The following is a 27,772-nucleotide window of genomic DNA, read 5'->3' as shown; positions in this document are numbered from 1 at the left end:
CTCGTTTACTGGCACTGGGTCCACAATTCTTTTGCCCTTCGGCACAAATGCGCTGCGTTTACCGAGAAAAAAATTGACCTACGAGGCAAATAAAAGTGTGTCCGTCGGGCACCTTCGACCAAAACACATGTGCCGTGTCTTCAGAAACCACACAGCTCCGCTCCTGAAGTTATAAAAGAATGTAGGTTGCTTAAAACCATTATCTCACAGATATAATACGAGACTGTTCACCACAAGTATCTAGAACAGAATCAGACCCAACAGGTCAGTTTTAAAGGAGTGTTATTACATCTCTCTAAGTTTCCCACAAATAAATGTATTCCTGCAAAGTAGTAATTTTACCCACTCCTTGAACCTTCGCCACTGCGAATTTGACAGAAACGCATTAAGTCCCAGTTAAATTTCAATTGTACTGTTATTCACTGTCCACAAAACCTCAAACCGCTCCAGTGATGTCACACAAGGGTGGTGGCACCAGTTACAAGGTGGTGCTAAACAGAAACTGAACTGCGTGCTAAAGAACACGATTCCAGCAGGTTACTGGGCCACCACGTCCTGCCAGAACTTCGCAGGTCTGATGTCGTACGGAGTCGGCAAGGTTCTGGAACTGACCTACAGGAATTTGGCACCATCCTGCCGTGAAAAATTCCTCTAATTTACACCAGTCGGATGGAGATGAAAACCATCCGTTTTCAAACCACCCGCGGGGAACACGTGGTATGTAGATGGCAGCAAGGTCATCGAGGAAGATACCCCACCCAGCAGGGATGAGATGCTGCATCATGGGATGGCAGATGATAGCCCAGCATGGGAACGTAGTGCCGCATTAGCTCTGCTCTCTAACAAGAGAAAGGGAGAACAGTCATATGTTGGATCATTACGGAATGACCTGAACTGTTTTATACCCTGGATCCAGGCACAGGGGTTCTGAGCTCTTTTACGTTGCATCTTCCGACGTTTATTCCATGCGGACGTGGCAACGGAAGAACACGTGAGGATTTGGCACACCGAGCTGAAGCTGGAACAATGGATGCTTCCATATGAAAACAGATCGAACTCCCAGAGGTCACTGTGACGAAGAACCATAATTATCTGACACACCTATCAGGCATTGGAACTGTGGGAAAGGAGCCGATGTGAACGCGGCATGAGTCTGGTGCGATACGCTACAATTTACTTTCGGAACAAATGGTACTCCAGCTTTTTTCCTCTTGACTTCCAGTATTAGGTAAGTACCCGTAATCTGCCAACAGACGTCCATCACCGAGCTCTGGACTAACCGAGTCGCTGAGCGATGCCCAAAACAGACTGCAGCGCTGTATTCTCACCCAGACGAGGACCAGGCATCTCTGCTTCTAACGGTCATGACAGCAGGTATTTTTGGTGGATCAAACTGCTTATTCCCACTTAGGCTGTTCCAAACCCTTGCATGTGGTCACCCATGAACATCTCCTTCAATGTTCAAAGCTGCCTACAATTCCTGAATCCATATGACAACATCTACTGCTGCCAACCGCTGTACAAAGGAGATAAACTGGACAGCTGGTAGCATGCTGGTTAGAGTTGGTACCTTTGGATCCATAGGTTTGAACCTCACCTCTGGGGCTGTGTGACCCTTAAGCAAGGTACTTACCCTAAATTGCTCCAGTAAAAACAAAAAAAAGAAAATTATGCAGCTGTACAAACATGTAAATAACTGAAGGTCTCTTAACAGTGTAAGTCACTTTGGAGAAAAGTGTCAGTTAATGAAAAAGCATTTCTTAGTTCTGTAATGTACATAACTCTACAACAGGGTGTTATGAAGAAGGGTGCTGATAAGTAAAACAATTACGTTTAAGAAAATCCAAAAAAAAAAACATTAAAACATAGTTCTGTTGAAAAGTAAGGCCTAGCAAATGGAAAAGACCAGACAAACACGCTCCGTGAATTCATCAGTAAATCAACTCAACGTGAGCAGAGATTTGCTTACACGACCTTTTATACCCTCATTTTCTTTTCACCACACTGCAAAAATGCCTATATTTAAACATTAATTTAGAAGGAGGGTCAAGGCCCAACATTACTGTACGGAGACCTATACTTTCGGAACACAACATTTCTACGCTCCCTATAAGAAAGAGGGAAAAAAAAAAATCAGCCCACAGCCACCGTGCCTGGCCTGTTCTCCAAAATCGCAGTCGTGTGCACGGGACACATGGCCCCGTGGCTCCCGTGCTGCTGCCACATGGCACACTGGGCCGCCCCAGGCACCGCTACCAGTCATTCCCAGTCCCTCGGGGGGGGGCCGCGCCCCTCGCACCGGAACCCCGGCCCGGCGGGACTAGAACGGCTCTCTCGGTTGGCCGCGTCTCAGCGGCCCAGGGTGCGGGGGACACGCCCGGTGCATCTGGCACGCGGCCCCCCTCTCTGGTCCGGACAAAATCGCAGAGGAGATGAGGTGACGGGTTGAGTGCGGCGCTAATGACAACGTAGGTGATGACGAAGGGATGACCGATGCGACGACCAGTGCGGCAGAGCAATGCGCGCCTCGACAACCACCTGTTACCTGCGCGTCCCACCGCCGAATCCGAGTCCTACTACACCTAACAACTGCGCCTGGATCAGATCGTGACGTGAAGAGCGTTTCGCAAAGAGAAGCGTTAAGAGCGAAATGAAGCGACGTCTTCGCCAACATGTACGAATGTGACCAGGGAAGGGAGGAATTTGCACTGACTAGTCTCACTCTGGCCGCTGCAGCAAGTGAGACCGCAGTGGGCGGCAGGGTGTGTGTGTGTGTGTGTGTGTGTGTGTGTGTGGGTGTCGCTCGCAGCCAGCCGCCCCCTCCGCCCAAGCAGCACACCCACCCAGCTGCGGCGACGGAACGAGCGGGAGGGGCCCCGAACTGAGGACATAGTAGGGCGGGCCCGACCGCGGAGCCCGGCGAGGCCCGGTCCGCCAAGCAGTCCCTCCACCGCACCGTCATTGGCGCTGCTTCGTCCCCGCGCGCTCAGGCTGAAACGTCACAGCCCGCACACGCGCATGTGCGCTTCTTCTGTGTCCCGGTGCGTGTGGGTGGCTGCGGGCGGCTGCGGGCGGTACGCATGGCGCGGCTCGGCTCGGCTCGGCACGGCACGGCTCGGCACCCACACATTCCGATGAGGGGCGAGCGAAAGGGAGCGGAAGAAGAAGGACGCTTTGTGCGGGGAGAAGAGAGGGGCGAGGGCTGCTGCTGGCCGCTCATGCGTGTCTTAAAACGAATTGTGCGTGATGAGAGCGGACAGCTGCCAGGAGACATTGGTTGGACAGCGTTACTATACCAGCCCAAAGCGGGACAAAGGAAGCCTTGGGGTCGGGGGCCGATCGCCCGTTCATTCGCTCGGTGTCACCACGCATCTTTTCCAGCAGATAATATATAATATTGCAGGCAGTGTTGTTTTCCAGCTGCTCCTTCCTTTACACAAATTTGCTTATTCACATTTAGCACTACAATGTCGGCGAAACGACGCTTCCACTCCAGCCAGGTGGATCATCATGCAGGGCTCGCTCTCTCTCTCTCTCGCTGACACACACACACACACGTGAAATTAATCACTCAACGATAAAAAAATTGCCCTCTTTGTGTTCAGGGGAACGCCTGTCTCACTGGACTCGAAACATGAATAAATCATGAATTAAAAATTGGGGCGCTTATTTTTTTGAAGCAACGGAGGAGCGCTTCTCATGACAAGCAACCGACACCCAAAACAATTACCTGTAATATTTTAGTTCACATGTGGGAGCTTTCGAAAAAACAAAAAAATCATCTCCATACAGCGGAGCACAGAGGTGAGAGGAGGAACCAGCCAGCCCAGCTGCCAGAGCTTTGTCACAGTGTGAGCGTGGAGCCAGGTGGGGGGGACACACACAGACACACACACACACACACACACACACACACACACACACACACACACCGCATGTCACTTCTCCTTCTCCGCACATCACATCATGCCATGTTCTTCTGGGCCTCCACAAGTGACAGGCACATGGACCCTGTTGGCTCCTGGTTGAAGAGGCAGAGCGGGTGAGCTGCGGTTCGTCCGATCACCAGGGGGGACACACGCAAAGATCCACAGGACACACACACACACACAAACAATCCGTGGGACACAAAGAAAACAGGAGGGGAGCCGGGAGGGAGAAGATCCAGAAGAAACGAAACAGGGAGGAACCGCGAAATGGACCAAGAGAGACAGGAGGAGAGAACACGAACGAAGGGAAGGACGGGAAAGCCCGAGATGTCGCTCGCTCTCATCCATGACAGAACGCTGGAGGAGCCGAGCCGAGCCGAGCCGAGCCGCGTTCAGCCCTGCAGTTTGTCTGCCCGCCCGCCCGGACAAACCCGCCCTGAGGAAAGAGACCCTCGGAACGGCCGCTGCGCCACCCGTCGCACCGCCAGCGATGGCTTTTTTTCCCGATCGTGACCAGTCGGCGGTACCGATCGCATGAAACGTGATTTGGGATGAAACGCCGCGTGCAGAGACGATTCACTCCCGGTGAGCGCGAGCCACAGAACAAAGGCACGCACGGCGATGTCACACTGCTGCTGCAGAACCGCTGCACGCGCGTACTAGTAGTAGTACTACTAGTTAACGGCACTGCCTGACGCGCATCACACAGTTAAAAATAGCAACCCGCCGCCCGGGCAAAGAGGAATGGCAGTTCTCCCCCACCCACTCGTATACTTACCTTTAGATGTTTTACTTCCAAATCCGTGTCTTTGCCACGTTTGAACACGCCCCGTATACCGTGCGAGCTGCTGACAGCCGGCACTCCCGTGAACCGCAGACAGCTCCCCCGTTCACGGCGTCCGGACCGGGCCACAGTACGGCGGACCAATGACGAGCGGCGACACGGCGGCGGACCAATGACAAACAGCCTGATCCGCCCACCGACAAATAGAGACGCAGCGGGGGCGTGGCCAAGATACAGGGTTTGTACCATTGTCAGAGTGCCGCGGATTCGGAGTGACGATGATGGAGGCAACGTGATGATGAGAGCCCAAAACAATCACAAAACGGCTCATCGTATCGGAAAAAAGCTGCACTGCTTCTTCTGAAGTTTTCGGATGAATAAAGCTTACTTGCTCCAAGTATTACTCCAGCCAGTGCACAGGGAAATTAGTGTAACGAGGCAATAAAATCAGGGCTGCAGTTGACAGTTTCCTCTCAAGTCGCTATAATTAAGGCAACAATTCCCACGCGCGCTCATTTTCAGTGGCGCAGCGGTATTTGACAGTAATCCCTGAAAGGCAAAGTGTATAAGGAGGGGTGCATCTTGAAGGCAACACACACACACACACACACACACACACACACACACACACACACACACACACACACACACACACACACACACACACACACACACACAAAGGCCAGCTTGCAGGGAGCACTTAGCCCGATCAGTCTGCCCTCGGACACAAAAATCCATACAAACATGAGAGGGATGCAGAACCGGGCCTCGATTCGCACCCGTTACCTGCGGTATGCGGACACATCACAGCAAGGTCATGTAGGGGCTCAGTTAGGAGCAAAGCACGGCACGTAAAGAATGACTAAGGCGGTTTTTTTTTTTTTTTTGCACAAAAACAGTACATTTATTCAAGTGTTCTCCAGCACAAGTACATAAGAAAGGAGTCTCTTTCTGGGCACTGAAAAAACGGAACGAAGGTGGAGCGAGTGTGACCGCTACATCGGGTGTACGCACTGACCTTTTAGAATAGTATAATCCATCAACAGCTATGTCACGAAAAATACTTACACAGAAGTACAATAGTATCACTGAGAGCTATATAGAGAATTGACCTGTTCAGTCTGTGAAATGTACATTATTGTTGTCAATAAATATCAAAGCGACAGTAAAAATTACAGTCCAATGAAAGTAAAACAAACATCAGAAAGAAACACGGAGGGGACTTGCTGCATGGAATGTTGGGTAGAGAAGCATTGCCGCCAGGAAACCAAGCAAATACATATGTAACAGTAAAAGTTATTACCAAATGTATTTCTAATTTCCAATATGAATACATGATTTTCCCACAGATAGCACCGACTACAGCAATGTCTAGGCTAAAACACATGAATCTGTCCATTTTTATTTTTTTTATTTTTTTCAAGTACAAAGTTAAAATGCCTTTGTTAATATATTCATATAAGAGTAAAATAATAGTGCTTTTTCCATTACTACGAGAACTTAAAAACAGTCATTGTCAAGACAAGTTGATTTTTATTCCTAACAATATATTTTTCTTTTTTTAGATAAAATTGTTTAGCACCTTATGAAACACCTACAGTCCCTCTTTTTAGTTTTTATAAAATAAAATGCAAAAGAACAAACAAACCACCGCATGTAGGGCTGTGCGGCAAAGCTGAGATTTTTCCTTCTTAAAGCTGTCAAGACGTTATTGTTAAGATCACAAGTTCATCACAAGCCACTTTTCAATCAGACATAAAAACATTTCATAAATACAAAAGGCAGGCCTGGAGTCCCCCCACCTCCCACTCCGTCCCGCTGCTTCATAGCTTATTTTCATACAAATTCATCAGCTCTTCTGTCCCACTCTAAGCTTTACTAATTTCATGATATATATTAGCAAAGAATCATATTTGTACATCCCATAGGTAATTTAAAAAGACATGACCAAAAAAAAAAAAAAAATAAAAAAAATAAAAAAAATAAACAGCAACAGGCAAACTATGTACAATAAAATCTAGCCATTTTTATCATCTACTTGTGTTGGACCGAAGGAGAAAGGATCAACTGTTTACTATCAAAAGCTGAAGTTATCACATAAGTCCAGTGCAATGGTGGCTACTACAGTATAAATCCATTTACCTGTGGCTGGGGTCCTTTGTCACATTTGCTTTCTATGGAGAAAGTGTGTCGTTATGCTGGAATAGAAGGAAAAAATATAACTACCGAAATCAATTCATATTTTTCCTTTTTGTTTCGTTTTGGATGAAGGCGACTGCAATGACACTGCGATGGCAGAGCATGTGGAAGCACCCCCAACGTCAGAGCAGACGATGCCACGGTCCCGATTTGAGAACATGCAGAGCTGGGAACTGATGGAGCAACAATGCTCCCGGTGCTACGGGAGGAGCGGAGCGGAGCAGAGCAGAGCAGAGCAGAGGGGACTGTCCCTGCTGCCCCTTTCCCGTAGGCCGAGGGAGCATCCGGACGCTTGCCCGGACGGCCGGACGAGGATTTCGCGGACAGATACCCAGCGCGGTCTCTCGAGAAGTTCCTTTCTCCCGGTTCACGCCCTACGGGCCGCATGTTTTTAGAATTACTCCGACGTGACAACTATTACACAGCGACACTTTCTACGCTAAAACGGAGGAAAACGAGATGATGGGCCGCATGCTTGCCGCACCGCTGATCCCGCTCGCAAGCGGCCCCATCTCCAGGCTAGTCGTGGGTAACTCGAGAAATCCGATAATATTCCCATCATTCCGATTACAAAAATATGCACCTCCCCCCCTTCCTTCCTTCCCAATCTCCTTTCCTTTCCTTTCACATCTATTGGCACAGCCCTAGCATGATCAAGTACTACAAGGGTCTTACAATTCACATCATAAAAGCAAAACAAGAAATAAAAAGCACACGAGAAAAGAGGAGGATGATCACGGACGGGAGGGGAAATAATAACAAAACATTAGGATACACGTCAAACGGCTATAAAAAGGCAGAAGAGCAATGTGAAGCCGCACCATATTGTTGAAGATTTGCACCTGACTGAATATAGCTTGCGGGGTGCGGACAGAAGGGGCTGCGCGCAGCTGGCTAGAAAAGCGCCTCCCTTCTGTCCGCTGCCCTCACACAGTTGTACAGTAAAATGACATTGTCCTGGGTGAAACTAGAAAAGTAGTTTACCGCAGTCTGATCTAAAGGTTTTTTGGATGACAAAAAACATCGCTGCCCACTTGGCTGGCTTTAATTCTTCGGGTTTGTGCTGCCACAGGCAATGGGCCTGAGAGTAACAAGGCCAATAGACTGAAAAAAGCACCAGCAAATTCTTGTACAAAAGCTGTGGTAGATAAAAAATGCAGTTGTGGCATATTCGTCGCACCGTCCTACGATCTTTCCTTCGCTCCCTCGCCCGCCGCCGTGTTTCGCGGGGACCTCTGTTTGCCACTTTTTAAGTATTGCATTACCTGTTTTTGTGGAAGTCACGCCGTCGAGCTGCAAATGGCAAAAACGGAAATACAAAAGACAAAGGAAGCCAAAGCAACCTTCCCGGCTACTGCTGCCTGTATCCCTGTCTGTCCATATTGTAAGGCCACATGAGAGAGATGTTTTTCATCATCTTAAAGCACCATAACATAGTCACCATTGTACAGTAGTACCTTTATAATTGTGTGTATGAGCTGTAAACAAGAGGTATGTGGACTGGTGTGTTTGTTTCTTCAATCCAAGGTCTCCTTAAGACAGGACTGTCTTGACAGTGTACAAAATGATGGTTCTGCTGTTGATTCCGAACTCTCTCCATGAAGGCTCAGTAGCTGGAAGAGTGAGTGTTACCGAAAATTATTTTACCACCCTCCCTTACCCCCACCCCCACCCCCCCCAAAACACCAGCCTGTGCTCTTATCCTTCGCCACCACGTTGCAATGATTTCCCAATTAACACACACATATACACACACACACACATATATATATAAGCCCATAGTAATATGCAATCTATGTGTGTGTGTGTGTGCGCGCGCACACATATATATATATATACACATATACAGTACATATGTACAGTATGCATATGTGTGTGTGTGTATGTATATATATATATATATATATATAAAATGTATCTCAAGCAAGGTAATTGGTTTTCAGTTATCTGTCGTTCCAATGTTGTTTTTCCCCAGTGCTGCAAAAAGAAAGCCTTGTCTCAAGTACAGCTTGCACACATATAATCAATTTAAAAAAATTGACTGGATAACATTTCTAAAAATTAAAATGACATAAAAAATTAAATAGGATAAAAGAACGACATTTAAAATTAAAAAATAATGTAAAACATCTACTTTTAAATGTATCTGAATAATCGAAGAGGAGCAAGTTTGCTTTTTTGTTTGTTTGTTTTCCGGTTAAATATCAGTCCTTGTGTGTGGCGCTCTCCGGCCGAGCGTGGTGAAGGTTTAGACACAGGCGAAGTACTCCTTGAGTGGGGCAAACAGGTGACGGATGACGGGCACGCTCCACGACCTTCCCAAGAGTCTCTGTCTGGCAAGCCGACTCATGTTGGACACGTCTGTGTAGTGGACAGGGAAGCCGAACACCCTGCCGCACATATGGGGGAGGCAAAAAACATCAGACCATCTGCACAGTTCTGCTTTCCTTCTTTCAGATTTCAGCAGATGCGTTGAATGCATGAAAAGTGATGTACAGTAGTCCCCCCTTACCCGCGGGTTCGGCTACCTGTGGCGAACCGCGGTCCGAAAATATCAAAATTCCAGAAATAAACAATTCGTAAGTTTTAAATAGCGTGCCGTTCTGAGTGGCGTGATGAAATCTTGTGCCACCCCCGCCCCGGGACCAGAATCATCCCTTTGTCCAGCATATCTATGCTGTATACGCTACCTGCCAAGTCGTCACTTAGTGGCTGTCTCCATCATCAGATCGACTGTCGCGGTATCGCAGCGTTTGTGTTCAAGTAACCCTTTTCTTTATTAGAACAAAACTTTTTTTAAAAAAAATTTTTAAAAAAATCAATACTTATGAGGACCTGGGCATTGGTCCTTAGCTTGCTTTCTTCTACTTCTGTATCGGAAAAAACGTAGTATACATAGGGTTCGCTACTATCCGCAGTTTCAGGCATCCGCTGGGGGTCACGGAACATATCCCCTGTGGAGGGGGACTACTGTATTACAGTTGTACCTATTTACACAGCTGCATATTTTACTGAAGAAATTCTGGTGAAGTAACTTACCCCTGGTCCTCTTGTAGGACTTGAGTCAGCAACATTCAGGTTACAAATCTAAGTACTTAATTTCATTATAATTACTTGTTACTGTTCTTATATTCTTAACTTTCAGTGTTGATATGACAACTCTGTTATGTCATATAGTTCACTGCACTGCATTTAATTTTGAATTAGTCTTGTCGAGGCACTTTCGTTATTCACGTAATTGCACAAACGGTGGACCCCGACATCATAATTTCTACTTCAGAAGCTGATATTACAATACTTCAATATTACATTACGTGAGAATGTTACTTAAGACAGTCAGATCAGCTGGCTGAAAAGTAGGCAGCTAGTTCGTAAAAAACAGTAACAACAATATCCAGTTTTAAACGCGAGTTGTAAGCCGATTGACGCTGACCGATACAAACTCGGCATATGCACTTAAACCACCGCTCATAAGACAGGCTGATTTAATGGAGAAATTAAAGGTGCGCTTGAAGGTTCGAAGGCTAAATCACTGCTTGATGCCGTCTCGTTCAAGGAGCTTCATCACGGGGGACCACAAACATGCGGGAGCGCTGACAGCCAGCCACTTCTAAGGGCAAACGTACCGAACAACAGTACATTAAAAAGTGTTTGCTTGAGTGAAAGAGCACACAAGAGGCTCCTACCTCTCCATCTCAGTGCACCACAGAATGTCCTCCTTCTCGTTCATGTAGACTGGGAAGTGCTGGTCTTTGCCCTGCTTGATAGAATTAGACCGAGTGGTGATGGTTCTCACTTTGCCGAACTGAAAAGACAAACCAGCGCCGCTTCGATATGAACACATCTTCACATCACAATTGCAGCCTTTCAATAACAGCGGGAAATCGGGAAGGGGTAAATACTCATTCGAGGCACTGCAAGATCCACGGCCACGTGAATGAAGAATGAATTTGTAACGCTATCTGTAGACACTAAGGAATGTAAATGTAAATCCCTGTAAATGCCGTTATTGTAAGGCTGCAATAAAAAGTTCCATAACAAAGTAATAAACATAACAACACAAGGTACGGTAACTTAATTACACTTGTGTCAAAGTGACAGAAACACAACACAAAAAGCTGCTCCTCGCCATCGATCCAGCACCGCATGCCTCGGTTCCCAAGTGCTGATCCTACAAAGTAAGCCCGAGTTCTGCTGTGGGGTTGACTGACTCCAGCTGATGGCGACACGGCAACAGAAAGGATTACTGTATATTTGACCTAAAACACTTCTTCTCTGGCTGTGCTTACTGTAGCACGCAATGGCACAACTACTACAAGTCACACGGTGAAGGAAGGCCAGGAGGAATGATGCACGCCACGTGTACGAGTAAGGAAACCCCTTCACCTTTCACTCAAGCCTTTATGTAAAAATCCCAGCCCTGACATCTGTCCTCGGGTTGGAAGATGGGGGTAGTAGACTCTGCCGCTCAATATATGGAACGTGCATCAAGGCTCGTAGTAATGGAGGATTTGCGTGGCCACACTGTCTCCATTACGAGTATGATAGTGAGTAGGGACCATTCTACTTGGCCGCAGGAGACCCTGAACGTGGGGTAGTGGCATGGTCTTCAGGGGATACTAATAGGATTAGTCATCACAGAAATCATGTCAGAACTCCTCTTTACTGTGATCCTTTTAACCCAGAGGCACTGGAGGCTTCTGAGAAAAACATCTAATTATTACACGTGACTAAAAAATTCATGAGCCTTGTCTGTTATGATGTGAAAACTTAATTCTTTGAGAACAAATGCATTATGCGCAAGAGAGCTCTCACACAGACAAACACATCTGCACGCAGACAGGCATGCAAACACAGTGTCCACTGTGACCTACCTTGGCTGTTCTTCCATGCTCCAAACAATCCTGCAGGTCCAGCTTGTCATTAGTCATGGCTGTCAGTGGTCTGCAGAAAGAGCAGGAGAAACTAAGGCCTTTACAGAGTTTCCTCTTGCCGAAGTAATGGTACTTCAGCAACCACATCACATCTAGACGTCAACGAAAACTCACGAAATTCTACGTGATCAACTCGAAGACAATTCAGTTTTCACTTTTGCCTTCATTTGGCATTCAAAGGCTGTGAGGAGTCAAACCTACAAAAAAAGGTCTTGTGGTCTCTTGCTGCACCAAAATCAAAGATGACATTCATCTGTGAGGACCTCATTAGGCTGCTGATCACCAGCAGCCTCTAAAAAGGCGTGTGGCACCAGTATCTCCGTAGCCAAGGCCCCCGCTGTCCGGGTGATGTTTCTGATGACACTAGAAGATCGCTGCTGGCAGGACAAGTGCTGTTTACCTCTGCACTTTCCTCAGGGGTCACTTACTGTTACTGTTGAGCAGCTTCATTTAACCTGCTGGAGTAGGACACTTCATAGCATTCAGTATCACACTGTTCAATGGCAAGAAGAACATCTGGGCTTTTTCTAACTCCAGGTATTCCAATGAAACCACCGAGTGAACGACTCTCAATGATTTGCCAGCATTTATCTAATTGACTCAGACAGTCTTCACATGTTCTGCACTCTCTCTTCTTCTGCCTTCTACCTTTTTCCTGTGGAGGACCATTTGGCCAAAAGAATGTCATCAAAAGAAAATTTCAGTTTTTAATTTAAATAACCCATCTTGTCCAGTACCATTTGCTGGTTCCTAAACACTGACAAATACCACACAGTGACGACCTTTCACCATCGGTGTGATGTCTTCACAAAACGCTGTGACAGTAGCGCACAGTTGACATTGGAGATAATTGCTTCCTCCAGACAAAAATCACTGCTGTGATTCGTGGGAGGTCACTCCTCCTATTCATTATTCCAGTGAACTGCAGTCCCAGCCTCTGCAGGGACCTCTCAAAAAAAGACATGTACTTCCTTTTTTTCTAAAGCTGTCTTAAAACTCCCCCATCAGTCTCATTCAACATTGTTTTGTACTCATATGGAAAGATCATCAATGACAAATACAGGGAAGAGGGGGGGAAGAAAAAAAAAGAAAAAAAAAAAAAAAAACCACTGAATAACTTCATTCCAACTCATTTTTGGACTCAATTTTTTTTAAGAAACATTTTTGGAATCCATATTTTCTGATACCTGTATGTAAACATTCCTTCTCCAGGATCTTCATACAAACTTTTGATGCAGCGGACGATCTTACGTTTGTCAAGTAATTACCTACTCACGTTCCCCTTTCTATGGTTTCAGGAACCCTGCAATTTTCTCTGAAATAACTTCTCCCAATTGTTTATGATCTCCAAAAGGAGCTTAAGTCTAGAGAGAAGACTTAAATTCCTTCAATTTCTCTGCCAGACATGGAGGCAGCCCAGCTTTTACAGCTTATATCCCTCACTCTGCACAAGTCCTTACTGACACTCTCTTGTTATTATATTGTTCTGTTCCCTTATGGGTTCTATTCTTTATCTGAAGAAAAAGAAAAAAGCTAAATTCTTCAGCAATGTTAGTCATCACATATAAACTGTCTCCTCCTGTGATAAAAGGACATTACCATTTCTTCATTTAGCTGACTCTTTTCTCCAAAGCGACTTAGAAATTTTAGCTACTTACCATTTTTTTTTTTTTTTTTTTTTTTTTTTTTAGAGCTGGGTAATTTTACAAGAGCAATTTTAGTCTAAGTACCTTGCTCAAGGGTACTACAGCTGGGGGTTGGATTTGAACCCGTGACCTTAGGCCCAAAGGCAGCAGCGCTAACCACCACGCTACCAGCTGCCCGATCAAATTACAGATTTCTGAAAATGCAAATTTTTCTCCACATATTTTCTCAATGTCCCTTTGCTAAATTTGCTTAATTTGCAGCAGCATAAACGTAACCCGTGTTTGCATGCCCATCTCACAGATGTCAGTAAACCAAGTACGGGACCACCTTAATTTAACTCTGTTCCAGAGTGTTATCAGCTCACATTTAACTTCCACAAGCTGAGTCCAAGATGATCAGAGGCTTCCACACATGAACATGACCAGCATGCATTTTTCAACCCACCCTGGTAACACCGCATTATCTCTTTGCTTACATATGAAACCTTCTTTTAATATATTCCCTAGCAATGCTGAAAATACTAAAGCTACCTGTACTTTATAAGCTCAAATCACCCAAGTGTTGGCAAATATTTCCATAGTACTCTATTTAAGCATTAATATAACAATACTTCTATCCAAATACAGGCGCCCCCTGATTAAGAAACACTCATATTACAAGAATTCAAACTTATCAGGACATGGAGTCTTTGTTCTAAAATTTGCATAACAAGCCATAAACTCATAAGAAACACCTAAAAAGAACAGAAATTTCAGTTTAAAATTAAAAAAAAAAAAAAAAAAAGGGTGGTAAAGAGCACCAGACAAGGCCCATCTCAGTTACCGTGTGGCTGTTTGTCTGCTCACAAGCATCTCTCAGAAATTGTGACTCATCATATTGCAAAATCATCATTATAATAACGAGCTCAAAGCAAAAAAACTAAAAAAAGAAGCTGAAAGTCCAAATGACAGCCTCACGCATCAGTTTAGAACCTGAAGAGATAAAACGGAGAGAGTTCTTTTGAAAGGCAGTTTCATTATGAAAAACTTTGATTTGATACGCTAATCATTTATCGCAGATGATACTCCTGTAGAACTGGGGGCAATTTCCACCCACAGAAGGGCCTGGGCTGATGAGGCTGTGATCGGAGACAGAGCGAGACTGGTGGTGTGGTGAAACATGGGTGCATCGTGTTCAGTAGATGTAGTGGATGTGTGCCCCGTGGGGGCAGGTCCCAGTGCAACAATTAAACAGGAACCTCCGGACTACTCTCTGGTTGGTTTATAGCCAGACAGGCCACAGCAGAGGAAGATGCATTATGACAATGTGTGTGGTTGCCCTCTGTATGGAGGTGGACTTCTCTCACCGTCCTCTGACCCACCTGTTCATCCCAGGCAGGTTGCCCCAGAAGTAGCGGGCACGGTGAGCGGCTGACACTTCCTTGGCATCAATCATCACAGGGTTACACTGGTAGGGGGGGAGAGCAGGACCAAGATTATCAGACCTGTTGCAGGCATGCAGTAAAGACACATTATGCACACATCTTTTTCTCACATTTTTTAAAAGGCACTTCTATAAAATGAATGACATTTAAAGGGTTAACATGAATGCTGTTAAGAGACCAAATTGAACAGGTAAATTTCTATATCCAATAAATCCTACTAATGAAAATAAAATATAAATTAATTATCTGAATAAATACTCATATAAAGGGCTCTTTTTTTAACATATTAGTAGGACAAATAAAAGCAGTAGTCATAAATATTCCTTCGTCTCATCAGCAATGAGTGGGACTATCTGGTCAGGCTGCAATACAGGCTGTTGCCACAGGGTGTCAGTTGTGGTTAAGGAATCGGTCTCGGTGCCTCTGCCTTCACCGTGACTGTAGACACGGAGATGCTCTCAGGGAACACCACATCCCCTGGGTATAAATGGCTTTGAAGCTCAGAGCGTAGATGAACGCTCCATTGTCACGGGCAAACAGCATCGCAGCGGGTGTGCGTGTGTGGATGGGGGGGGGGGGGGAAGATTACCTCCAAAAAGCGGGAGATGTCCCTCTTGTCACTGACACCCATGGCCACCACATTCTCGAACAGCCAAAAGAAGGGCCGATCATCCCCCTCTTTGGGACGGGCTTCATGGAGCAGTCGGTAGAACTCGAAAAACAGGCGGCCCGTGCCCTCTGGGGGAAAGACGGTAAGATCACATCCACCCGTCCCCCTTCATGTCTTCTCAGTAGAAATGAGCAGCACCACGCAGAAACGCGAAGTCACATCTGAAAGGTTCTAGCAAGCGTATACTGATCATCCACCTCAACTGCTTGAGGACAGATGCACACATACAATACGCTCAGTTCCACTATATACATTGTGCTATGCTAATTCACATTATAAAAACAGGTTCAGTGAATGGGGTAAAAGGGTTGGGAGGTGGAGAACATAGAAGACAGAAATTGCGAACAACAGAAAGCGCACCCAAAATTAAATTAGATGTGTAAAGCCTGCCCCCCTCAAAAAAAAAAAAAAAAAAAAAAAAAAAAAACTCATTGCAAATAAATATAATAAAGCACCTGATATACTGAAGAATATGCATTTTGTGACGCTTATATTTCTCTATGGAGCGGGGGGGGGTCTCTATTTTCGGAACGGGATCGCGTTATTCCCAATTTGCGCTTCCGAAAGTCTGTATTACACAAACGCTAACTGTGAGATTAAAATGCGCTTTAAATCAGAAATGAATGGATGCACATTTATATACATTACGATTTTTTTTTGGGGTATAATTCCATCCGCACAGAAGCTCACGCACGGAGAGCGCACAAAGCACCGTCTTCTTCTCAACGCCGCACTCACGATGACCCCCGTGCCAAGCTTGCCACAGAGCGGCCGCTTACTTTGATCCGCGCGCTACAGGGATAGCGTACGTTTTGCGTTCGCGCCTCCGGGAGCGCTGCGAAGGCACGCGCAGAAACACTCTTCCGAAGACCGAAGGAAGCGTCGGTTAGGGCGACCGTACCGTAGAGGCCCTTCCGCGCAGGGTTGACGATGGAGAGGTCATTGCACGGGCTCCCGCCGATGACCAGGTCGAAGGGGCCCCACTCCTGAATCTGTGCCGGGAGAGAAAACGGTTCCCTCACGGTTCATTTGCCGCTCTCCGACAACCCTTCGCCACCCCCGCCCGGCCGAGCGCGTTCGTCACGCCGCTAACGAATTCCGTCCGCTGCCGCCACAGAGCAGGAGTGACAAAGGAAAACATTTTGTCACTTACGTGGGAACACTTTTAAAGGGCCCCTTCTCTCAGAAGAGGGACCCAGTGTGTAACTGACCACAAACACCTGTATCGTGCGCGGCACTCGGAATCCAACGCAAGCCTTCGATGGGTGTCTCGAAACAATCGAAACACAATGAGAAACTACACTAATCGCTGCACGACTCCACACTAATCATATGCAATTTATGCATTTTCATACAGTCATCATTTCACCGAGTTATTCTGCAGCGTGACGGTCCTCCCAAATCCGGCGAGGACTCGGAGCTCTCCGAGGCAGCCAGTTCAAGAAACGAAAACGCCAACAGCCGGACGGCTTCCTCCGGAGAACGACGTGCGGCCGGGAGGCTCCACTCACGTGTTTGCGCGTGACGTTCCGCACGTCTCCCACGTACATGATGCGGCCCTGGTGGCGCACGATGCCCACAGTGATGGAGTCCTCGCACACCTCTGATGCGATGTAGCTTTCCACCTGGATCCCGAGGTCTTTTAGCACCAGCAGCCCTGCACACGGGTCAGAAGTTGTCAGTGATCGCTGTGGCACATCGCTTCGGGGGAGCACTCCGTAAGCTCGGCGGTAGCTTTCCAGGCAACGATATAGATGAAACCCATGCCTTCTCAACGAACTTGTGTTGAGAAAAATAAATAAATATCCAGAAGTCTCTTGCGAGAATACATGCAATCTAACCGCTGCCGTTAATCACAGAAAAACACAAGACGGGTCAAGTTCCGAAGTGTTACGAAGAACTTCCGAAACAATACAGGTGACCGTGTTGAAGCAGTGAGCCGCACCAAGGTGTGTATAAAGGACGAATATAAAGGCGTTCAAAAAAATGTATCTGTCGAGTGGCTTCATATGGGACAAGCGGTTCAGAAAATGTGTGTGTGTGTGTGTGTGTGTGTGTGTGTGTGTAAATATATAAGTCACTCCATGAAGTTTCTTGATGTTTGGTTGCTTTTACAGCAGGAATGTGCACCTAGTGGTAAAGTTGAAAGGAAGGGAGGAGACTTGGTGACATTCCAGGCATCCATAATAATGCCAAAGCAGGACTTAGTCACATCACAGCTGAGATGTCCAGCACTGCTTGTGAAAGTGGCAGGAACACTGGCAAAACAACTTATCATCCTGGTGAGATTTTGTTGAAAGGGGTTGCACATAAAAATTACATATGTACGCTAAATACATCCGGGGGGCAGCAGCTGCTGCAGGTTGCAGGTTTGAATCCCACCTCCTGCTGCAATATCCTTGAGCAAGAAACTTAGCCTGAACTGATACAGTAAAAATTACCCAGCTCTACAAATGTATAAACAATTGTACAGGGTAGCTTAACTTTGTAAGTCGCAGTAGAGAAAGGGTGGAGGGTGGGGTGGTGCAGCGGGCTTGGCCGGGTTCCGCTCTCTGCCGGGTCTGGGATGCCTTGCGATGGACCGGCATGCCGTCCTGGGTGTGTCCCCTCCCCCTCCAGCCCCACGCCCTGCGTTGCCGGTTTAGGCTCCGGCTTGCTGTGACCCCCGCTTGGGACAAGTGGTTTCAGCCAATGTGTGTGTGTGTGTGTGTGTGTGTGTGTGTAGAGAAGGATGTCCGCCAAAAAAGTAAACGATGTCAAGCAGGCATGCTATTCACTGAAATAAAGTGGTAAGCCTTGGAACTTTTTGACGACGCCTCACGTAACAATACGAACGCGTATGGAATCCTTCGGAAATGTCTCACCTGTCGCGATACCATCGAACAGCGAGAGGACGCGAATGGGTTTCCTTTTCTCGGCAGCAACCGGCGGGTAAAGCTTTGGCGGGTCCTGGAACGCACGTGAGGACAGAAACACGGCTTCAGGGTCACGCCTTCGAGGGCCGGAGTCCGGGCGCCCAAGCGGGAGACGGAAAGAGGAGCGGCAGAGGACACTCACGAAGTCCTGGTCGTGGTTGTTGGCGAAGAAGTGCTGCAAGCGACACGGCCAGTCATCGCGGCGTCTCAGCAGTCCGTAAACGTTCCTGTGGCCGCACATGTAGCAGTTCCATGGGTCCTCTTTGATGGCTGCCTGCGCTGCCCCAGGGCCCACCAGGAGGTCCACGCACTCCACGCAGAAGCACCTAGATAGAAGAGGCGACACCGATACGTCAGCGGCCGCCACCAGGGGGTCGAACGTTTACCTAGGACCTTCGAGTGCTTGTGACAACCAAAAAGTAAATATGTGGTTCGAGCTGCTGCCTTTGGACCCGAAAGTCACAGGTTCGATTCCACCTTCAGATGTACTACTTTTCAGCAAGGTACTTGCTCTAAAACTGCTCCAGCAAAATTACACAGCTGAATGAATGGGTAAATAAGTGTAAACTGCTCTGGAGAGACGCATGAATGTAAAGATATTTTATAATATGGATATAAACTACGCATTTTGGGCTCCTGATCATCGCTGCAGAGAATTGGTACCATAGTTGTTAATCGCACGCTTTCGTGACCTGAAGGCAGCTAGTTCAAGTCCCACGGGGCGGCCCAGCCGCTACACGTTTTCGCAAACTTCTTAAGCCGTTCGTCTCCGGAAAGAGACGGGTACCAACTGCGGGTAGCCACAGATCCGCTACGTAACAAAATGAAGAAGAATCCCGAGCCGCGCGGCGCTTCTCACCGACAGCAGTTGTTGTTTCCACACATGAGCACCTCGCGTCCTCCGCAGCAGATGGTGCAGTAGGACTGGTAGCCGTCGTCGTCGTACTGATACGCGCATTCCAGGAAGCAGTTCTGCAAGAGATACTCTCATGCTGACCAGCTGCTATGGCTGAGCAAAGGCTTCTCGCTTAGAGCTGAGCCAGGAAAAAACCGTTCCTCCAGGCTGACCATTACATCTCGCTTGTCTGCGGTCACCCGCCGCTTCCTCATTGCGTCCCAGCGTACGTTTTACAGCCGTCGGTGAGACTCGGAGACTCGTCGGCTCGAGTTCCCAGCGTCCCCGCGCCGCCGTCACGCCTGCATTACCGCGCTCCGACTATTACTCCACCGTTCGATACCTGCTCACGCGGCCGCGCAGGACCGCACCGGCAGGCCACGGCTTGTTCCGCTCACCTTGCAGCTTTGGCACATGCCTCCGGTAAAGAGGGGGTGTTCCAGGGATACGTTCAGGCTTCCGCAGGAGATGCAAATGTCTGCGGAGAGACACAGCCCGTCAACACGTGACCTTGCGGCCACCAGAGCCTCACCTCAGCGGCAGAGCTCACACGAGAGCTGCTGCGATGCGGACCCAGGACCAAAGGAGAGGCCGCGGCAGAACGCTGGCAGAACCTACCTTCTATGTTTCTGCATTTCTGTCTGACTTCATACACAAGTCTCTCTGAAAGAGGGAAAAAAAAAAAAACATGTTGAAGGTTAAGTAATAGCACTGCAGCGTTCATTTTGATCGCAAACCTCACCTCGTCTGCAACAACGCATTTCCGAGGAACACTTAAGGTGCAAAGTCAAATTTTACACCGGTGTCGCAGCAGGATTTCAGCCCCCCGTGTGGCTCTGCCACTGCACACCGAACTACGAAGACTTTTTTCCTCCCACCGTACACTGCAGTTACGGCGCCCGACCTGGCCTTCCAGGCATAGGTTTGAATCTGGCTCAGAGTTTGCGTGTTCTCCCTCCCTGTGAACGAGGTCCAATGATGTTAGCGGAAGAAGTCAGCGGTAAACGACTTCCGTTCCCTCCCTTACTAAGAAAATCCATCATATGAACGGGTGGTCAGTTGAACTTGACAAGGTGGCATTTAGCCCTAGCCTGCCAAAAATGAACGAAACACTTCGCATGTCACCATACCCCATGGAACATGATGCCTGAGCACTATAAACGGGTGTATACTTACAACACACACACACACACACACACACACACACACAGTCCGGAACCGCTTGTCCCGTACGGGGTTGCAGCGAACCGGAGCCTACCCGGCAACACAGGGCGTAAGGCCGGAGGGGGAGGGGACACACCCAGGACGGGACGCCAGTCTGCCGCAAGGCACCCCAAGCGGGACTCGAACCCCAGACCCACCGGAGAGCAGGACTGTGGTCCAACCCACTGCGCCACCGCACCCCCCTGTATACTTACAACACATTTCCTTAAAAAAACTGTCAATCTTTCTTAGCATCACCCATTTCAGTTTGCCTGTATGTGCTTTTCAGTCTGATTACAAACCACAGCAGTAATGCAACAAGAATTATAAAGAGACCAATAATAGGACTATTATTACTATTAAGATAATAGTAACATGCATAAAAACGTGAGGCCCACACTCTGGGCCCTTCTTGGTGCATGAGGACCACGGGCATGCTGGCAGCGGTAGGCGCACCGTACCTCGCGTCCCCTCATCGATGATTTCCTTCATCTTGGGCTTCTCCGTTGTGCTCTTGCGGGGCTTTTTGGCTGGAGGGGGAGGGGTGTATGCAGCTGCTTCGGGCTCCACCCACATCTCAGGGTAAACTTCCTTGTTGCGCTCCTCTGAGGGAGTGGGGGATACGTGCGGACAACCGTCACGACGCGAAGAACTGGCGATCGGCGCAGATAAGGGGGACGGGGATTACGGGATTTCTAGACGGGGGGCCGACCGGACCGCATGCAGCTGAAATCTGAGGCCGGTATTGGCATCCGAACAATATAACGGAACGATGAGCGGATTTGGCTGGACGCTCATGTCACCGCATGAATACGGAGGGTCCGATCGGTCTTTAGAAACCACGCGCTCTCCATCGGGCGCCAGCGTCAGACAACATCTGACGGCAGATCATCGAAGATCTCCGTCCGTAAATGTTGCCCATTTAATTTCCTACGAATGACAGTTGGTTACAGTAAACTGGGGCCCTTTAAAAAAAATATTACACCATATGAAATGGACTTTGAAGTTCTCTTGACACTAAATTGTGCTCTTTCATATCTGTAATAAGCAGGAAATTACTCCCTGTTGCCAAAGAGGACTTTTAAAAAGGAAAATAATTTCAGACATTTGCGCTCGAAAATAATGCATGAAAAGCCGCCCACGCCACTGACGAACGTATCAAACAACACCCACATCAAAAGGCAGATAAATGAGGCGGGATGACCCAACAAAAACAGATAACCTATTACATTTTATTAAAAAACAAACTATTCAAGGCTAGCTCCTTCAGCTCAGGGACATCTTAAAGCATCGTGTGTCATGCAATTAGCACTGATAGAAAAGAGGACCGGAAGCCCAAGTACCTGCGTTAATATGGGAGAAAACACTGACAGGCTGAGGCGCTTGAAAAAGATTCAGAGACACAGTCTTAGTGCTGTTGCAGAGACAGGAGGCTCATCACACACACAATCCAAGGGTTTGGGTTAGATCTGTTAGTGCAGAGGTGAGCTGTCAAAACTAACAACGCTGCGCGCAGCTGGGAACCACAGAGCACACACTGTTTCGTAAAGATAAAAACGGCAGCTTGGACGCGTATCCGTGAGCGCGCGTGCGCGCGTGTGTGTATGTGCATGCGCATGCGAGAATGTGCATTCGTTTGTGCGTGCGTGCACGGGGGGTGGGGGTAAGGTATACCATGCTGCTGCCCACCTTCTGGGGGCTCCAGGCCCTTAGGCCCGGTGGGCTGGAACCCCGTCATGGCCCACTCGATCATCTGCTTGTTCTGCAGGTCCACGGACTTGGACGTGTCGCTCTCGTCGCTGTCGGGGCAGGCGGGGAAGATCTTGCCCGCTCGCGTGCCGGCCACCTGCGGAGGGAGAACTCGACGGCTGGGACCAGGACGGAGGGTCGCCGGGGTCCTTCCCCCTCTCCGTGCGCCGCGGAGCATCCGTTCCCACTACGGGCTTCCGCAGTCGGCTCTCATCATTCTCCGTTTATTTACGCTAATCAATAATAATTCAGCGCAATCGATTTAGCCTTAATGCAAATTACGCGCTGGGTATCGACCGAGTCTCTTTCGGAACATGCGGCCATCGACGCTAACGAGCCGCACGCCGACAAAGATGCGTCCTTCAAAATGACGAGACTTTCGCCGAATACATTCTGTACGAACGGGGCGTGGAAAAACGCTTCGGTCTTCGCGCTACGAGCACCCTAGCCGTTTTTGACCGAGCCGCCTTAATACCCGTTTTTTAAAGCCTTATACCGTCCGCCCACCCAGCACGTAGTCGAGGTGTAGTCATGGAACAGGGCCTACCTGAAGCACCTCATAGATTGCTTTCTTGTACATGGGCTGCTTGTTGTACGTTGGTTGGTGAAAGGCGCTGGAGAAGGAACTCAAGGGGAGCAGCTTCTCTACACACACCTACCGGGGGGAGGGGGGGGGGGAGGGGGGGTTGCACGTTACTCTCAAAATCTACATTTCAGCTGCTTCGACAGGGCCGACAGGGGCTAATTCAACACAGAAGGCATCTTTTACTGTTAAGAACGTTGCATTCGGCTGGAATAACACCATCCAGGGCTCTGTGAATGAAACACTTGCACACATCCACTCAGTCGCACTCACTCACACATCAGCAGTCAAAAGTTTGAGGACACCCGTTCGAAAGCGGGCTCGTCTTGGGCAAAAAAAAATACGGGCCCGAGACGTTTCTGAAATAAAAACTGATTTTATGAATTATGAAAATTTTTTAACATTTGGATTAGGGCTGTCACGATTACTCGATTAATTTCGAGTACCCGGTTTAAAAAAAATCCTCGAATACAATTTGCCGTGTCGACTACTTGACAAAAGGGCGGAAAGGCGGCGGTGCACGGACGAGGGTCCGTGCAAAAAAAACGGCAAAAAATGTCAACGGTGTGGGAACACTTCGCGCTAGAAGAAAAGAATAACATAGTTGTCTGCAGTCTGTGCAAAAACCAAATTAAATACAATAACGGCACATTTGCAATGCTACGGCACCTGAAAAGGCAACATCCGGGCGTAACGGATCCTCCGCCAGCACGGTAAGTTCACTACTAGCTTTACTTTAATCATTTTGAATACTCTTAATTTGCACGCCGTTTTAAACACAAGACCGAACATGATATATACTTGCATTATAAAGAGTTTCACCACTTAAACACCTGTCAGAGAGCACAATTTAATGGAACATAGATGAGGAGAAACTCTGACGAAATGTGAAGTTAAGGAGTGACTATATCCATGTTCCAAATTGTTCACGTTACTTTTCACTGCGATTTCATAACTCATAAACTCCCGCTTGGCTTAGCATGTTTGATGGTTACTAATCACATAAATCGAGGAATTATAATCCTTACAAAAATTAACCGTGGCTTTATTTTCAATTTTGAAATGCAAAGCGTGATATGTTATTGCTCGCCAAAATTCTTGTCCGATTACTCGATTACCAAAATAATCGATAGTGACAGCCCTAATTTGGATCCAAGGGCTGAGTATTTGTTGAAGTGAGAAAGAGCGTGTGCATGTCCTGCTGGTGTGCTTCATCCCCATCCAGCGTGGAGGAGGCAGTGTCATGTTCTGAGGTTGCTTTACTGGTCACAGCGGTGGTGGATCTTTACCAAATTCGTGGCAGTCTCAACTAGCATGGATTTCAGAGCACGGGTCAGTGGCGTAGTGATCTATCAGGGTAGAGCTGATAAGTGCTGGTCACACATGGGCCCCAGACTCACCGGTAACATGCTTAGTGCTTGAGTTACTGCCAGATACCACGAACTAGACGTTTTGCGGCGCTTTTACCCTTGATCCGGGCTTTGGAAAGCATACCTGCTGCTTCGGCAGTATTTCAGCTGTGTATCACATAAAGTCAGGCACTTTAAGTAAGCCATTTATACTTTTTCCCCAGTAGATCATTTTACCCTTCCATCCACATGCTAATTACTGCATTAGAACACATCTTAATTACTTCAAGTTCAGATCCTGTTATTGCACTATTTAACCCTTCATATATGAATCACAGGCATATTGTAGAGGTATTTTACTGCTTTACGGTAAAGCACCCTTGAGTGTTTGCGTATTAAGGCACCACATGGGATGCAGGTGGCAGTGGGGTAAAACGCAACGATCCGTTGAAAAGCGGACGGCTCCTTCAGACCGACCGAATCAAAAATCCCGCTCGAATCTGCTGCATCCCCCTGTGGTGACGCCAACAGAGATTATGCAGAGAGGCTTCTGAAGGCAGACAAGCTTTCATACAGGCCAAGTAAAGATCTGTGATGTGACTTACATTTATATTCATTTATTCTGCTCAATATTAAAACCCGTCAGGCCAGATAGCGTGGCGCTGGCGAGTGGGAGGCCGTGCAATGGGTGTGCAGGAACGGCGGTTAGTAACTGCGTTGCTGGGGGCCGGACTCACCACAGAGAACTTTCCATCGCCGAACCACTTGACCCATCTGGTTCCCTCCGCAGCCCTGCTCCGCCCAGTTGCCCACCATGACACGATGTGGCCCGGCCACCAGGAGAACCCACGCAGCTTCCCCCAGACCAGCTCACCAATCCCAAACCCCCGGCCGTCCTGCAGCAGAGATCCTCAGTGAGCGCAGTGCACAGCGCTGCCCTGACTATGAGAACACACAACTGATCACTCACATCACTCATATACACTTCCTTCCATCCATCCATCCATCCATCCATCCAAATTCAATCTCTACTTGTCCTGAGCAGAGTCACAGTGAACCAGATCCTATCCTGGAAGCACTGGGCACCAGAGCGAGAGGAATATACCCTGGACAGGATGCCCGTCAATAGCAGGGTTAGATGTAGAATCGCTGCATGTCGTTTACACGCACCTTTCTCTCAATAAATTTGTTCACTCAGTCTCACACACACCTCTTTTTGGCTTTCTCACACACACACACACACACACACACACACACACACACACACACACACACACAGGAAGAACTTTGTCGCTCAAGCTGCCAGATCACCATGGGTCTGACTTGCTTTTGAAGGAGCCAGTGCAGAGCAGAACAGATGCATAGAAAGGGTTACTAACTCCCTCAAAAAGTTCTGGTTCCGACATTGAAATGAACTAGCAACCAAAGCAATGTAGGTGTGGAAATGTGCTCAGTTTCTGATAAACACCACCACTAATGAAAAGCAAAGCAAAGGATTTTCAAAAAGAATTGAAACAAATTTGTCTAGAACCCTTTTCCCTCATATTCAATCTACAAACACAATACTGAGATCTGTCAACTCTAAGTGAAGAACACGGAGGTACATCTGGGGCAAAAACTTTGTGTCAAAATGGAGCAATCGTAAGAACGATTTGGCGGAACTTCTAATCTGAAGATTCAATTCCAATATCCAACACGGGAAGAGCGCTGCGAGTCCCTGTATATGTTGTACACCTCCAATGGTCTTGTCATCCAACATGGCTTACATGTGTACTTTACCATCTGAAGAAATCTTACCTTCACTTGGTAAAAGGAGTTAAAAAAAAAAATCCCAGGATTCACAAGCAACATTCATCAAAAATAAAAAAAAGGGTTAACCTCATATTCGGGCTCCATGTCTGTGGATTTGGGTGTGGCCTTATCACCGCTCCCGACGGGCACAGGTTCTGGGGTGGTGGCCACTGTGGGAGAGGCGGGATCTGTGGGCTGCTGCTGCTGTTGCTGCTGCTGCTGTGCAGGCGGGGGTGGGGACGGAGGGCCGATCACCGCTTCCCTCTCCTCTTTCCGAGACTCCTCCCCGGCACACTCCTCCATCGCGTTCATCACGGCCACCAGTTGCGCCTTCTTCTCTGCCTGCAAGCGAACGACACACGGGAGGGTCCTGTGAGAGCCCACCTTGTGCTACTCCGGTTCACGACCCCGAGACCCCGAGTAAGAAACGCCAACAACTTTGGATTGTCCCCCTTTATACGTAGGGCTGCTCGAAAGTATGTGAACTCCATAGGGGATGTCGTTATTCTTGTATAATATATGAAACAAATCAAGTCTAAATCATAAAACTTATAAAAAATTAATAAATGATTGATTTACACATCTGATTCGACTTACCTACTTGTTTTAATCAGTGCAACTTGGGGTTCACCTATTTTTGTACCTGGTCTACTTGTGTTATTCTACTAGATGCATGATTTTCTCTAAAGCAACACATGGAATTGGTCATAACACACCTATTATGTCAGATGAGAAACACTGCTTCTCATTAATTAACCATTTCGTGGTAAAATTAAGGGATATGTTCACATAATAAAGGACTGGATGTATACAGATATATAAACAATTAACATGTCATTATACTGTATTTTACAAACGTAAAATAATTTTCTTCACATCGAGGGCCTGAAACCAATATAACAAAGTATATATGTCATGTGGAAAGACAAGTTTTCCTACTTTTAAGAAAAGACGCGCACGGAATTTTGACAATGTACACAGAGAGCATACCACACACCGACACAGATACGTCTCCCATCATCTGAGAGGAAAACTGCGTTGGTGAATCATCGAAAAGTTCAGTGAGCCGCTTAAGCGTCCCAGTCACAGCTCACCTGTGTAAAGGGCCTACGGAACACCTGCTGATAACTGTTCAGGGCAAGAAAGGCACCGGACCAGCTGTTCTAATTCTTAAAAATTACTGTTCGGCTGGGTTTGCCTCAACTAACGTTTCCCACATTATTTACTCTTCCTGGAGCGCAAGAAAAATGCAAAGTGATTCATTACCTACTGTGGCAGGATGACACCTAGACTGACACCTGGACTAGGGATGAATACCTGTAAATCACCAAAAATTTGTTTGCATTTAAAATATGCTATAATGCACCTTTTGTGAGCATATTAGGAGAAGTTTGAAAATTGGTATATAGTGAAAAATGTATTTTAATGGGCCTTAATATGCACGTTGGGGGCAGCTCAGCACACCTTCTGTGACATGAAGCTGATGCGGGTACAAAAGCTCTCCGTGGGACTGGAAGTCAGTCATCGTGGAGCCACGGACCCTGCTCGCCTCGGCACGGGAGAGCCGGGCGGCAAGGCTGCCTCCGCAGCTGTCGGGTTTCATCAGGTCACGTCGGAAAACCACCCTCGCCGAACCGAGCTTCTGTCACAGCTCATTCGCAGTGCCATCAAGTGCTTAATATCCTCAGATCGCGACAGTGT

At 47.5% G+C, this 27,772-nt stretch overlaps 2 protein-coding genes across 8 annotated transcripts in view; both read right to left on the bottom strand.

Moving 5' to 3' along the window:
• Positions 1 to 4,834, bottom strand: part of dpysl5b (dihydropyrimidinase like 5b) — a 41,393-nt gene extending 36,559 nt beyond the window's left edge. Inside the window, exon 1 of the mRNA XM_018743831.1 lies at positions 4,708 to 4,834. The gene's annotated coding sequence lies outside the window, so the exon portion shown is untranslated. The remainder of the gene's footprint in view (positions 1 to 4,707) is intronic.
• A 4,159-nt stretch (positions 4,835 to 8,993) lies between these two features.
• The window catches only part of dnmt3ab (DNA (cytosine-5-)-methyltransferase 3 alpha b), a 144,331-nt gene continuing 125,552 nt past the window's right edge, over positions 8,994 to 27,772 (bottom strand). For 5 of the 7 annotated variants that reach the window (XM_029250489.1, XM_029250492.1, XM_029250495.1 and 2 more), the window contains 18 exons: positions 26,159 to 26,413; positions 25,018 to 25,176; positions 22,896 to 23,003; positions 22,289 to 22,445; positions 21,943 to 21,981; positions 21,061 to 21,204; positions 20,015 to 20,059; positions 19,795 to 19,874; positions 19,361 to 19,473; positions 18,644 to 18,827; positions 18,451 to 18,535; positions 17,098 to 17,243; positions 16,488 to 16,578; positions 15,506 to 15,654; positions 14,854 to 14,939; positions 11,787 to 11,856; positions 10,599 to 10,717; positions 8,994 to 9,302 (listed from right to left, as the gene is read on the bottom strand). In XM_029250489.1, the coding sequence (XP_029106322.1) occupies positions 9,161 to 9,302; positions 10,599 to 10,717; positions 11,787 to 11,856; positions 14,854 to 14,939; positions 15,506 to 15,654; positions 16,488 to 16,578; positions 17,098 to 17,243; positions 18,451 to 18,535; positions 18,644 to 18,827; positions 19,361 to 19,473; positions 19,795 to 19,874; positions 20,015 to 20,059; positions 21,061 to 21,204; positions 21,943 to 21,981; positions 22,289 to 22,445; positions 22,896 to 23,003; positions 25,018 to 25,176; positions 26,159 to 26,413 (2,172 nt within the window). In that variant the 3' untranslated portion in view covers positions 8,994 to 9,160. The remainder of the gene's footprint in view (positions 9,303 to 10,598; positions 10,718 to 11,786; positions 11,857 to 14,853; positions 14,940 to 15,505; positions 15,655 to 16,487; positions 16,579 to 17,097; positions 17,244 to 18,450; positions 18,536 to 18,643; positions 18,828 to 19,360; positions 19,474 to 19,794; positions 19,875 to 20,014; positions 20,060 to 21,060; positions 21,205 to 21,942; positions 21,982 to 22,288; positions 22,446 to 22,895; positions 23,004 to 25,017; positions 25,177 to 26,158; positions 26,414 to 27,772) is intronic. The other 2 variants (XM_029250493.1, XM_029250502.1) reach the window with 1 other exon arrangement.

This window comes from Scleropages formosus, chromosome 1 (assembly GCF_900964775.1).
Source record: "Scleropages formosus chromosome 1, fSclFor1.1, whole genome shotgun sequence".
NCBI lineage: Eukaryota > Metazoa > Chordata > Actinopteri > Osteoglossiformes > Osteoglossidae > Scleropages > Scleropages formosus.
The sequence above is the reverse complement of the archived record's forward strand: the minus strand, read 5'-3'. Positions and strand labels throughout refer to the sequence as shown.